Source organism: Amblyraja radiata, chromosome 12, assembly GCF_010909765.2.
Source record: "Amblyraja radiata isolate CabotCenter1 chromosome 12, sAmbRad1.1.pri, whole genome shotgun sequence".
Taxonomy (NCBI): domain Eukaryota; kingdom Metazoa; phylum Chordata; class Chondrichthyes; order Rajiformes; family Rajidae; genus Amblyraja; species Amblyraja radiata.
In genome coordinates this window covers 10,937,668-10,952,010 of record NC_045967.1, presented here as the reverse complement: position 1 = coordinate 10,952,010, position 14,343 = coordinate 10,937,668, and the positions used below count along the sequence as shown (strand labels likewise).

The 14,343-nt window shown below is 45.6% G+C and overlaps 1 protein-coding gene across 1 annotated transcript in view; it reads right to left on the bottom strand.

The window, feature by feature from the left end:
• Positions 1–11,896, bottom strand: part of nkrf (NFKB repressing factor) — a 62,214-nt gene extending 50,318 nt beyond the window's left edge. The window contains exon 1 of the mRNA XM_033030232.1: positions 11,806–11,896. Within this exon, the coding sequence (XP_032886123.1) occupies positions 11,806–11,882 (77 nt within the window). The 5' untranslated portion in view covers positions 11,883–11,896. The remainder of the gene's footprint in view (positions 1–11,805) is intronic.
• Positions 11,897–14,343: the final 2,447 nt, after the last annotated feature.

The following is a 14,343-nucleotide window of genomic DNA, read 5'->3' as shown; positions in this document are numbered from 1 at the left end:
ATTGAAGGTGGCTCAGCGGGACGGGCAGCGGCTCTGGGGAGAGGGTTGTGTTTCTGGTCGAGACCCTTCTTCAGACAATCACAAGTACTCTCATCGACGCGAGTTCAGTTCGGTCTGAAGAAGGGTCTTCTCTCCAGAGTCGCTGCGCTGCCTGTCCTGCTGAGTTACTCCAGCTTTATGTCTATCTTCAATTTCAGAGAATTACAATTTCTCACGGGGGGCTTATAACATCTCTAAACCCCTCTGGGACCCTCTGAACACGTCTAAACCCCCTCTAGCCCCCCTATTTCCCTCTATTCCCCTCTAAACAATTGTAAACACACCTGAACCCATCTGAAGCCCTCTAAACATCTCTAAACCGTTTAAACCCCTCTAAACTAGGAGGCTGCGAGGTGACTTGGATAGGCTGGGTGAGTGGGCAAATGCATGGGAGATGCAGTATAATGTGGATAAATGTGAGGTTATCCACTTTGGTGGCAAAAACAGGAAAGTAGACTATTATCTGAATTGTGGCCGATTAGGAAAAGGGGAGATGCAACGAGATGCAACGAAAAATGCTCACGGCAGACCAAACGTGTTAAACAGAAATTGGTCAGATATTGAGCTTTACACAGTGAGAAATCATGTGAAATAATCACTGAATTTAATTATAAATGAATGTACCTGCATGTTATACTGTTTAGTTTGGAGATACAACCAGATTAGTTTGGAGATACAACCAGATTAGTTTGGAGATACAACCAGATTAGTTTGGAGATACAACCAGATAGTCCACTGAGTTCGCACCGACCAGCGATTTTTGTTACAGATTTGACAAATTTATTTGGCGGCCAATCAAACGCTGTCTCTAAGGGGGTTGCATCCAATCACCAACCAGCTTGCCTTAAAAATCCCGAAACTACACGAAATATAAACATACATAAATTTTTACTTTTCTAGAGTAGGGGCCCCGCCATCAGTTTTCTAATTGGGCCCCGCAATTCCTAGCACCGGCCCTGTGTGTGTGTTGGTGTATGTGTTTGTGAGTGTTTGTGTGAGTGTGTGTGTGTGTGCGCGTGCGTGCGTGCGTGCGTGCGTGCGTGTGTGTGTGTGTGAATGAGTGGTCTCAGTGTCTGAGCTGCCAGCCCAAGCATCCATTCAGCCCACAATGTCCATACAAGCCGTCTGGAAACCAGTCCCTTCGGCCCTCAACACCATGCTAGCACTCCAGAAAACCTCCCCCCTCCATTGGCCAGTAATATTGGAATTGGTGGAGAGGTGGAATATTGCGTTGGGGGACCGACCCTCCCATCTGCTGCTGGGACCCAACGGGTCCCACATAGTCTAGTATAAAATAAAGCTTGAGACCATTTGGCCCATCAAGCTTATTGCACCATTCATTATCGATCAGTGCATGGCATGATTCATAATCGTTGTGATATGGATATAAACCGGTATTTAATAGCTGTATTCACATTTGTATTTCAGTTTCTACGATAAATAAATATAGAAATCTGGGGGAGGGAATTAATTTTATATTTGAGCCAGTGATTATACAGGTTGAAATTATTTGCCTATCACAATGATAGGCAAATAACAGGTCCTTTGGTCCACCGAATCCGCGCCGACCAGCGATCACCCCCTACACTTCCACTATCCTATCTACCACCAGACTTCGACCCACACCAATTCGCTTATCGCCAAAATAGATCCACGGAAGACACCATCACCGTAGCTCTCCACTCTTTGTGCTGAGCCATCTGGAGCAGAGGCAGAGCTACGTCCGGATGCTCTTTGTGGATTATAGCTCAGCTTTCAACACAATCATTCCGGACATTCTCATTGATAAATTGGTCACTCTCGGCCTCCCCACTCTCACATGTGCCTGGATAAAAGATTTCCTCACCAACCGGCCCCAGACTGTGAGACTCGGCCCCCACCTCTCCTCCACTCGCAGGTTGAGCACCGGCTCCCCACAGGGCTGTGTGCTGAGCCCCCTCCTATACTGACTCTACACCTACGACTGTAGTCCGGCCCACAACAACAACCGCATCGTCAAATTTGCTGACGACACTACTGTAGTCGGACTTATTTCAAAGGGAGACGAGGCAGCCTACAGAGAGGAAGTCCTGAAGTTGACAACCTGGTGCTCAGAAAACAATCTGGCTCTGAACACCAGGAAAACAAAAGAGCTCATTGTCGACTTCAGGAGGCACAGCACCGACTTAGTCCCCCTACATATCAACGGCGAGTGTGTGGAGAGGGTCAACACCTTCCGGTTTCTCGGCGTCCTTATCTCTGCTGACATCTCCTGGACAGACAACAGCACAGCGGTCATCAAGAAGGCTCAGCAGCGGCTGCACTTCCTGAGGGTTCTCAGGAAGCACAACCTGGACTCTAACCTGCTGCTGACCTTCTACAGCTCGTCCATCAAGAGCCTGCTGACATACTGCATTACAGCATGGTACGGCAGCTGCACCATGGCAGACAGGGAGAGGCTTCAGAGGGTAACTGGGACAGCACAGAAGATCATTAGTTGCCCTCTCCCCTCCCTGATGGATATTTATACATCCCGTTGCCTTAGCAGGGCAAAGAATATCATCAAGGACAGCTCCCATCCTGCGTTTGGACTGTTCGACCTGCTGCCCTCTGGAAGGCGCTATAGGTGCATCAAAACTAGGACAAATAGACTCAGGAACAGTTGTTTTCCGAAAGTCATAACTACGCTTAACTCACACATGCACTGACTTCACAGCCCAACACCCGGACTTCCATCTACTCCATCCACGTACTGAAATTTGGAACTGTAATATGTATTGTAATTGTAATTTTTAATATTTTTTAAATAATTTTTAATATTTTAATATAACTTAATCAGCCTAAGAATACTACCTATTCATCCTGCACCATTTTGCCTTTATAGATATGTATATAGCGCCGCAGAATTGTGCACCTATCCCCCCCCCACCCCTTGTTTTGTTTTCTGTTTCTTGTTTTTTGTACTAAATTATATGTATGCACTGAGTACGAGATGCTTTTAATCTCATTGTACATGTATAGTGACAATAAATGGCATATCTATCTATCCTACACAGTAGGGACAATTTACAATTTTTACTGAAACCAATTAACCTGCAAACCTGTACGTCTTTGGAGTATGGAAAGAAACCAGAGCACCTGGAGAAAACGTACAAACTCTGTACAGCCAGCACCCATAGTCAGGATCAAACACGGGTGTCTGGCGCTGTAAGGCAGCAACTCCGCCACTGTGCTGCCCGATGGTCACAGAACATTTCAATGTTTAAGAAACATTTAGACAGGTGCATGGATTAGACAGGTTTAGAGGGATATGGGCCAAACGTAGACAGGTGGGACTAGTGTGGATGGGACATGTTGGTTGGCGTGGGCAAGTTGGGCCGAAGGGCCTGTTGCTACACTGTATGACTGTGACTCTATGCAATCATTTCAAAACACACTGCTGCAACAAAAGTACTGGTTCAGAGACACGCGATGGGAATTCTAATTTCTGGGAATTTTCTTGGAGATTAATTTTATCTTTTGTAATTAGCATTTTATAAAATTAATTTCTAGTAAATGGGAGGCATCTCTGGAAACGACATTGTTTGCAATACAGCAGTTCCCTCGATTATTTAGTTTCTATTTAACTATTTAAGGCAGATATGTAACATTAAAGTCAATGAGTTAGCATTGTCATTGCCAAAATATTTTTGGTAAAATAGTTTGACACTGTTACCCAGTGTTACTCTTGTTATGTGGATCGACACAAAATGCTGGAGCAACTCAGTGGGTCAGGCAGCATCTCTGGAGAAAAAGAATTGGTGATGTTTCGGGTCGAGACCCTTCTTCAGACAGAGTGTCAGGGGAGAAGGAAACTAGAGATATGAAAAGGTACAAAACAAATTAGAGCACACAATGGTCCTTTGTTGGCTGTGGAGGAAGTGATAAGGAAGGGATACGAACAGTAAAACTAGCAGGACAACGAGGGGAGAGGGAGACATAGAGATATGGAAGGGTTTGGTGTGAGAGAAGGGATGAAGATCAAGGAAAATGTAGAATGGATCATTGTTAGTTGAGGGGAAGGTGACAACAAGGCATACAATCAGTAATATTTAATCAGGAGAACATTGGAACTAGTCAGAGAGCTAGGGTGGGGGTGGGGGAGGGGTGGAGAGAGAAGGAATCCAAGGGTTACTTGATATTAGAGAAATCAATGATCCATACCGCTGGTAGACACAAAATGCTGGAGTAACTCAGTGGGGCAGGCAGCACCTCTGGCGAGAAGGAATGGCTGACGTTCTTCAGTCTGAAGAAAGGTCTCGACCCTAAACGTCACCCATTCCTTCTTTCCAGAGATGCTGCCTGTCCCGCTGAGTTACTCCAGCATTTTGTGTCTATCTTTGATTTAAACCAGCATCTGCAGTTCCTTCCTACACATTCACACCGCTGGGGGATGCAAGCTTCCCAAGCAAGACAACGCCTGCCTCGTGTGTCTACTGCGTTCCAAACAGCATCATATTCGACCACCCATCCTGCGATTGGCTTGTGTGGCTTCATCTTTACATCATCCATGCACAGGCGTACATTACTGCACAGACGACATTTCATGCACACCAGGTATCAAGCTAACAGCCAAACATATGAGCCGACAGTCTGAGTCATTATTCACAACAGACTGAAATTAATCGTATTCACTCTCGAATGCCCCGTAGGTTCAAAGTGATCCCTTTTAAAAGAATAACATGGACTTCATTGGTGAAAACAATGTTATAGGTGAAAATGGTTTCTATTTAAAACAGCCTCCAATAGTGAGCAGTATTTCTCAGCTGCCTCTAGACCAGTGGTTCCCAACCTTTTTTTGGCCATGCCCCACCTAATCACCTCTAAAATCCTGATGCCCCCCCCCCCATATTTTAGCACAAGCAGACAAAGAAATAATTCTCAGAAAATGGAATTTACTCAAAATAACATCTGAAACATAAACTACATATGTTTACCTGATGCCCCCCTTAAAAATCAAATTGCCCCCCTGTGGGCGTACGCCCCACGTTGGGAACCACTGCTCTAGACTATACAGAGCAGCAGAATGCAGCCACGCAGGTGTCAGGTGTGGCACAATTAGTAACATATTATTCCCCTGAATCGGAAAATTTACTCTGGGAATTGTGCACAAATATTTATAGGATCTGCACCCTGGGAGCTCCTGTTCAAAGGATAAACTGCTCTCTCGTATTGACGTAATTGACGTAAAGAATCCCATGCAATATTTCATTGAGACGGCATGATGGCGTAGAGGTAGAGTTGCTGCCTCACAGCGCCAGAGACCCGGGTTCGCTCCTGACTACGGGTGCTTGCTGTACGGAGTTTGTATGTTCTCCCTGAGACTGCAAAGGTTTTCTCCAGGTGCTCCGGTTTCCTCCCACACTCCAAATACATATAGGTTTGTAGGTTCATTGTCCCCAGTGTGTAGGATAGTGCTAGTGTACGGGGTGATCGCAGTCAGCGTGGACTCGGTAAGCTGAAGGGCCTGTTTCCACGCTGTATCTCTAAACTAAACTAACCTCGAAACCTGGTTATCCCAGTAGACACAAAATGCTGGAGTAACTCAGTGGGACAGGCAGCATTTCTGGAGAGAAGGAATGGGTGACATTTCGAGTTGAGACCCCTCTTCAGATTGATGTCATGGGAGTGGGCGGGACAGAGATAGAATGGAGTCGGAGACAGTAAGACTGGTGGGAGAACTGGGAAGGGGGAGGGGATGGAGAGAAAGGGAAAGCAAGGGCTATTTGAAGTTAGAGAAGTCAATGTTCATACGGCTGGGTTGTAAACTACCCAGAAGCGAAATATGAGGTGCTTTTCCTCCAATTTGCGCTGGGCCTTACTCTGACAATGGAGGAGGCCCAGGACAGAAAGGTCAGATTGGGAATGGGAGCCACTTGAAGTGCTGAGCCACTGGGAGTTCAGGAAAGTTAAGGCGGACTGAGCGGAGGTGCTCAGCGAAACGATCGGCGAGCCTGCACTTGGTCTCACCGATGTACAGAAGTTGACACCTGGAACAGCGGATACAGTAGATGAGGTTGGAGGAGGTGCAAGTGAACCTCTGCCTCACCTGAAAAGACTGTTTGGGTCCTTGGATGGAGACGAGGGGGGAGGTAAAGGGTCAGGTGTTGCATCTCCTGCGGTTGCAGGGGAAAGTACCTGGGGAGGGGATGGTTTGGGTGGGAAGGGACGAGTTGACCAGGGAGTTTCTGAGGGAATGGTCTCTGTGGAAAGCAGAAAGGGTTGGAGATGGGAAGATGTGGCCAGTAGTGGGATCCCATTAGAGGTGGCAAAAGTGTTGGAGGATTATATGTTGTATGTAACGGCTGATGGGGTGGAAGGTGAGGACAAGGGGAACTCTGTCCTTGTTATGAATGGGGGCGGGGGAGCAAGAGCGGAGCTGCTGGATATCGAAGGGATCCTCTTGAGAGCCTCATCTATAATGGAAGAGGGGAACCCTCATTTCCTAAAGAATGAGGACATCTCCGATGATCTAGTATGGAAAACCTCATCCTGGGCGCAGTTGCGGCGTAGACGGAGGAATCGGGAGTACGGGATAGAGTCTTTAGAGGAAGCAGGGTGGGAGGAAGTGTAGTCTAGATAGCCATGGGAGTCAGTGGGTTTGTGGTTATGGCTGGATAGCACACAACAAAAACAATTCAATAATAAACGAAACAAAACTAAATCAATACATTGAACTGGTCAATCACATCGTTCAATGGTGTGCTACTTGAGAATTCTCCAGCTTCTGCTGTTACTGGGTCACTTTACAAGGGTCATTCGCCTCTGACCCTCACTCCAACAAATACTGTGAGGGAGCTATTGTGGCCCATCCATTGCACTCACTAATAAACCAATTCCATACCAGATGAGCCATTAGGGATCAAAGTTGGCCATTCAGCCCTTCTATCAGGTTCGCTTTCATTAAGATCACAGCCGGTGTGCAACCTGCCTTTTCATCCCCATTCCCTTTTTACCAACATCAAAAGTCTAAAGCTGGAACAGAATAACATCAATGTCGCTTGCTGAAGAATTCCAAATTGTCGTCATCACGTGAATTAACATTTCCTAACTTTATCCCGGGAGATCTAATTTTGGGGCTTTTCCCCCCAAATCCTTGACTCCCCTCTCTACCACCATTCCACTTAATATCTTGAAAAGGTTGGGCACATTTAGACTGTTTTCTCTGGAGCATCAGAGGATGAGGGGTGAAATTTAGAACATTCTGAGAGGTATAGACAGGGCAGACAGTCAGAATCTTTTTCCCCTCGATGACTGGACACAGCTTCAAGGTGGCGGTGGGAAAGTTTAAAGGAGATGTGTGGGGCAGGTTGTTTATTAACACAGAGAGTGGTGTGTGCCTGGAACATGCTGCCAGGGGCGATGGTGGAAGTGGGTAGGGAGTGGATGAGTAAAGGGCCTGTCCCACTGTACGAGGTAATTCAAGAGTTCTCCCGAGTTTCCCCCCGATTCGAACTCGGAGAATGTCCGTAGCGGGTCCGTAGGAGTGCGTGGATGTCACGTAGCGGCTCGTACAAGTAAAATAAAAATTATTTTCATCACAAGTATTTTTGGACATTTTTCACAGTGTTGACAAAAGTCACGAGTTTACCGGATTTCCCAAGGATCTACCATTACACGTACGAGCCGCTATGAGACATCCCTGGACTAGACAGTCAGAACCTTTTTACCAAGGCAGCAATGTCAAAGGCTAGAGGGCATAACTTTAAGGAGAGAAGGGCAAATTTAATGGAGACTCGACCAAGTGGGACCCGTTGGGTCCCTGTCACACGGGAGGGCTGGTCCTCAAACGCAATATTCCACCACTCACTCATAGCCCCAAACTGCGCAGACGCGGCTCATTTCCCCTCATCCCCCAACACTCCTTCCCCCTCCTCTTCACCCTCCCTCTTCTCTCCCCTCCTCCACCACCGTCCCTCTTCTCTCCCCTCCCCTCCTCCAGCACCCTTAAACTAGTTCTGTGTTATCGCTGTTTTGAATCCTACACACCAGGGACAATTTACAGAAGCCAATTAACCTACAAAGATGCACCTTTGAAATGTGGGAGGTAATGCATACAGTCACAGGGAGAACATACAAACTCCACACGGACAGCACCCTTAGTCAGGATCAAAACGGATATTTCTGCATTCATCTAACTCTGACTTCTTATATTTACTTGAATTCCTTTGACCTATGTTGAAGGCATTTGTTTATGTTCAAAAATTTCCCTTCTTCAACCTCTCTATTGAGGTGATATGTTCTATTTCCTATCATGTATTTTCTGTTTGTAGGTTAATTGACCTAAGTAGTGTTCTTTAAACGTTCTCTAGTTGGTCACATTTTCAATTAGCTGTGCAAAAATACGAATATCATTGTACCTTAATTGGTACACGTGACAATAAAAGACCTTTGAAACCTTAAAAATCCTCAGGTACAGCAGGCAATGAAGAAAGCGAATGGCATGTTGGCCTTCATAACAAGAGGAGTTGAGAATAGGAGCAAAGAGGTCCTTCTGAAGTTGTACAGGGCCCTCGGAGACCACACCTGGAATATTGCGTGCAGTTTTGGTCCCCTAATTTGAGGAAGGACATTCTTGCTATTGAGGGAGTGTGGCGTAGGTTTACAAGGTTAATTCCCGGGATGGCGGGACTGTCATATGCTGAGAGAATGGAGCGACTGGGTTTGTATACTCTGGAATTTAGAAGGATGAGAGGGTATCTTATTGAAACATATAAGATTATTAAGGGTTTGGACATGCTAGAGGCAGGAAACATGTGCCCGATGTTGGGGAGTCCAGAACCAGGGGCCACAGTTTAAGAATAAGGAGTAAGCCATTTAGAATGGAGATGGGGAAACACTTTTTCACACGGAGAGTTGTGAGTCTGTGGAATTCTCTCCTCAGTGGAAGCCGGTTCTCTGGATACTTTAAAGAGAGAGCTGGATAGAGCTCTTAAAGATAGCGGAGTCAGGGGATATGGGGAGAAGGCAGGAACGGGGTACTGATTGGGGATGATTAGTCATGATCACATTGAATGGTGGTGCTGGCTCGAAGGTCCAAGTCACTTGAACTTGAACTACAGAAATGCATAGATATCTCCCTCGTATTGCAGTTCATCCCTCAGTAGCCTCTAGGTGGTAGCCTCGACCAGGGAATCTCACAACTGTCTCACTATCCCACCTGCAGGAAAGTAACGGTACTGCAAGCTTGTTGCATCAAGCCGGGTTTATTTGCTTATTTATAAGCAATTATATAATAATAATGCACCAGTCGGCTGCTTGAACAGCCTGTTAAAACAAATACGAGAAAGGCAACGTATTATTATAGTGTTGGGGCTCATCTCTAAACGTCAATTGAGCATTTAACGCAATTTTCGTGTAAATTGCTGTGTTTGTGTGTGTTGCTTAGCAACAGAATGAAGTGTTAACTTGGAAACAAGGCATTTTGTCTCGGGGTTACAGCGGTGGTGGGCATTTTGTTGGATGGCCAAGAACAAAGAGGGTGGGGGTAACAGAGAACAGAGGGAAAAGAAGGGACTACATTAAAACACTTGTCACTTTGTCGGTACCCTATGCATACTCTGTGTATGGTGTGCAAAGCAAAAATATCCACTGTGACATGTTACAACTGGTGGATGTTTCCACTAGTGGGAGAGTCTAGGACTAGAGGTCCTAGATTCAGAATTAAAGGACGTTCTTTTAGGGAGGAGACGAGGAGAAATTAATTTCATCAGAGGGTGATGAATCTGTAGAATTCTAGTCAGTGGATATTCAGATTCAGATTCAACTTTAATTGTCATTGTCAGTGTACAGTACAGAGACAATGAAATGCAGTTAGCATCTCCCTGGAAGAGCGACATAGAATATGATTTCAATAAATAAATCTATTTACATGCATACAGTCATAGTGTTTTTGCTGTGGGAGGAGTGTCCGGGGGGGGGGGGGGGGGGTGATTGGCAGTCACCGAGGTACATTGTTTAGTGTGACAGCCGCAGGGAAGAAGCTGTTCCTGGACCTGCTGGTCCGGCAACGGAGAGACCTGTAGCACCTCCCGGATGGTAGGAGGGTAAACAGTCCTTGGTTGGGGCGAGAGCAGTCTTTGGCGATGCTGAGCGCCCTTCGCAGACAACACTTGCTTTGGACAGACTCAATGGAGGGGAGCGAGGAACCGGTGATGCGTTGGGCAATTTTCACCACCCTCTGCAGTGCTTTCCGGTCGGAGACAGAGCAGTTGCCATACCATACTGTGATACAGTTGGTAAGGATGCTCTCGATGGTGCAGCGGTAGAAATTCACCAGAATCTGAGGAGACAGATGGACCTTCTTCAGTCTCCTCAGGAAGAAGAGACGCTGGTGAGCCTTCTTGACCAGAGTTAAGGTATTGTGGGTCCAAGAGAGGTAATCGGAGATGTTGACCCCCAGGAACCTGAAGCTGGAAACACGTTCCACCTCCGTCCCGTTTATGTGGATGGGGGTGTCCGTGCCGCCCCTAGACTTCCTGAAGTCTACAATGAGCTCCTTGGTCTTCTTGGAGTTATATTTTTAAGGCAGAGATAGATACATTCTTGATTAGTACGGGCAGGTGTCTGAGGTTATGGGGAGAAGGCAAGAGAATGGGGTTCAGAGGGAGAGATAAATTAGCCGTGATTGAATGGCAGAGTACACTTGATGGGCCGAATGGTCTAATTCTAACCCTATCCCATATGACCTTATGACATATGACAATAAAGTATCAATCACATTCATTTCACTGTGCACAGAATGTCCACCATTCACCATTTACGTCTCCATATTACGTGGCTGTCTATTGAAAGCAAAGATTTCAACTGCATTTACCTATCACCTGCCAGGCTTTGTCCTACACCCACCTCTCTCTTCCAGATTTCTTCCTCCTCACCACAATCAGCCTGAAGAAGGGTCCTGACCTGAAACAACGTCTGTCCATTCCCTCCACAGATGCTGCCTGACCCGCTGAGTTCCTCCAGCACTTTGTGTTTTGCTCAAGATTCCAGCACCTGCAGTTGGTCGTCTCTTGTAGACTTCGCTCCAGTCGTGTGGAATAGCATGGCAGGAAAAGCCAGCGTTTGTGAGTGAGTGGCCGTTTCATTAGCGGAGATAGACACAAAAAGCTGGAGTAATTCAGCGGGACAGAGGCAGCATCTCTGGAGAGAAGGGACTAGGTGGCCTTTCGGGTCGAGACCCTTCTTCAATGGCGGGTAGTGTGATTGAATGATTACACTGAAGTCATGGAGTCTTTTAACAACGTGTTACATCATCAGGGGTTGATGGCGTGCAGCCAAAGTTGTAGCAAATAGCAATTACAAGCTTGTTTAAAAACAAAACGAAATTTGGAACCAGTGCAAACGCATAACTCCTATGAGGTTACTCAAGAGGTTAATTTGTGCAGAACGGAAAACTGGAGAAGATCCTCTCCGCCTCATACATTTGTTAAATTTGCCTTAGGAAATAAAAGTAGCGATTATTTGCAAATAAACAACCAGGAAACGCAATCAAGATCAGAAGGACGTGTGACCAACACGCTCAACCCTTTCACTATCAACCCTGTCCATTAGACTTTGATATTTGCTTCCAGCATATGTTAAATATTACCATTAATCCACAAATTGAATGATTTGGTTTGACAGGGGGGGCATTAATGCACGGCCCCGCATACCTCAATTGGATGAATATGATCTAATGGATTAATCTGATCCAATATTCGATTAACATTATATGTGTGTGATGTATGTTGATGATCTCTGCCTTACCTTCTCTCCGTGACGTTGGAGGTGCTCGTTGGAGGTTCATGTTCTTTCTCTACGCTGAGCTTTCGTGCTGTTTTCATTTTTTATTCGTGGGCTTCTGAATGAAAGGATGCGTCCCCCCCCCCTCCCCCTCCCCTCCCTCCCCACCACCCACCGCAGCCTTTGTGTGTGTGTGTGTGGGTGGGTGTGTTTATGTATGTGCGCTGGTGCCATGCAGTGTTAGCCTTGACCCAGCGCTGCTCCTCGCCTCGCCTCGCCTCGCCTCCTCTGCCCGGCTGTACCTCCCGCATCTCGGTGTGATTCACATATTCATTGCGGCTGCAGGAAGCTTATATATTCCTGCATGTACCATACTTCCGCCAGCACGATTTAAAAAAAAAAGACAAGACACAATACTGGCAGGGAGAACGCGGGGTGAAGGGGCCGGATTCTGCTGCCCATTCCCTCCGGTTAACATGTATTTATCTGGTACCTTCAAAGTTAAACACTGCCCGAGCCGACAGGGTCAAGTGTTTTATTGTCATATGTCGCAAAACGGAACAATGACATTCCTACTTGCAGCGGCACAACATAATAATATGTGTAAACACAGTACTCTGTAAACTCCATAAGAAACAAAGAAGTTCGTCCCAGGAGACACAAGGAACTGCAGGTGGTGGAATCTTGAGCAAAACACAAAGTGCTGGAAGAACTCAGCGTCTATGGAGGGAATGTACAGGCGGCAGCTCGGGTCGGGACCCTTCTTTAGACCAATTTCACACCATCACCTCTGGGGCAGAACAGAAAATTTGCTGGAATCCCAAATGATTAGACTGGGGCATCTGTTCCTTCCTGGGGTGTATGTCAGATGAGACGTCACCACATCCACAAGCCCATTTATGTAAATATTTATCTGCTATTATATGTTTCCATAATGCAAATTTAACATGACACAAGTGATAAATTAGGGAACACCTTGTATTATGCAGGCTGAAGTGGGATTAAAACTATTTCAATTCTGAAAAATTACCTTGAAAATTGACAAGCAGAAAAAAAACTCTTGGGGAAAACAAGTTTCCATGCAACCTCCGGGTAGTAATGAGATATCATTGTCTCTTAAGAACACAGCGGCTACTTCACAGCTGGAGGCCATTGAAACTGACACTTGTGCAATGACCCCCCATCAGTCTGAAGAAGGGTTTCGGCCCGAAACGTCGCCTATTTCCTTCGCTCCATAGATGCTGCTGCACCCGCTGAGTTCCTCCAGCAATTTTGTGTACCTTCGATATTCCAGCATCTGCAGTTCCCTTTTGAACACTTGTGCAATGATGCTTGGTTTAACAATATGACATACAGGTTTCACTATTAACGTGCAGTCCACCAGGACACCAGGCCTCCTTAAGCCAAGATCAGACTTCTTAAGCTGCAAGGTGGCGTCGGAACGTGGCGACTCGTTGCGTGAGAATCCATTTACGATTGTTTCCCTCTTTGACTTGTGTATGATTTGACGCAAGATGTAACCAGAGTGAAGTGGTCGTGGTCTAGCACGATATCACACGATATAACGGGGGGTAGATAAAGAGTTCCCACGGTACTCGGCATTTCTGTTATTTGTGCGAGTGACTTGTCCGTCTCCCGAGCTTTCCCGTTAAATCTTGAATGAACATTGTGGACTGTGAAGTGTTGTTCATCACGTGGCACAAATGATGTCACTTTTTTTCACACACTATAAATATCCTCCCTTGGTTGAATTGGCTCATTTGGAGACATGCCTATACTAAGTAGTTTCGAGTACAGGATGGTGGTTTTTTTCATTGACGCGCTGTATGCAGCAGCCCACTATGTGCATCGAGGACGCTTGCATGAAGGCAGAAGGGTGAGATTAATTAAAAAGAGAATTAAGAGGAAGTCTCACTGGGTGAAGCCCATCTTTCAACGGAAACCTCAATTTGGACAATATGATCAACTGCTTAATGTGCTGTGCGTAGAGGATAAAAGTGCATTCACAAACTTTGTCAGAATTTCACCCGAGCTCTTTAATGAGCTGAAGAATAATTTTGTCTCACATTTACCGTGCTGATTGTCTTATTTTATTTTCTACCGAGAGGTGAAACTTTCAAACGTTTAAATAGCTCAACAATTGATGGACCTGAACACTCAAAAATGAAAATTAATGAAAATGTGATTATATCACCTCCCTTCAACTATTTTGTGTTTCAGCATGAGAGGGATTATAACATTAGAGACATTCATCTTGTAGTGATGTGTTAATGAAGAATTGCAGACATCAAGCTGATAGTAAAAAATATATTTATTTAACAATGAGGTAAACAAGCACTGACAATCAAACTACTGAGGTAAAAGCTTTTTCACACTTCAGGCTATCATAAAATGTGGAGCCACCAACAGAAACAAAGTAATGCCTAAGAAGAAAAGACACACATATTAACATACAGACATTTATAAAGGACTCTAGATGTCACACCAAATGTTGAGTGGCCAACAACTAAAATAAACTAAAACTCAAACGGTTAATTAAACACCACATAAATAATTCTCAAC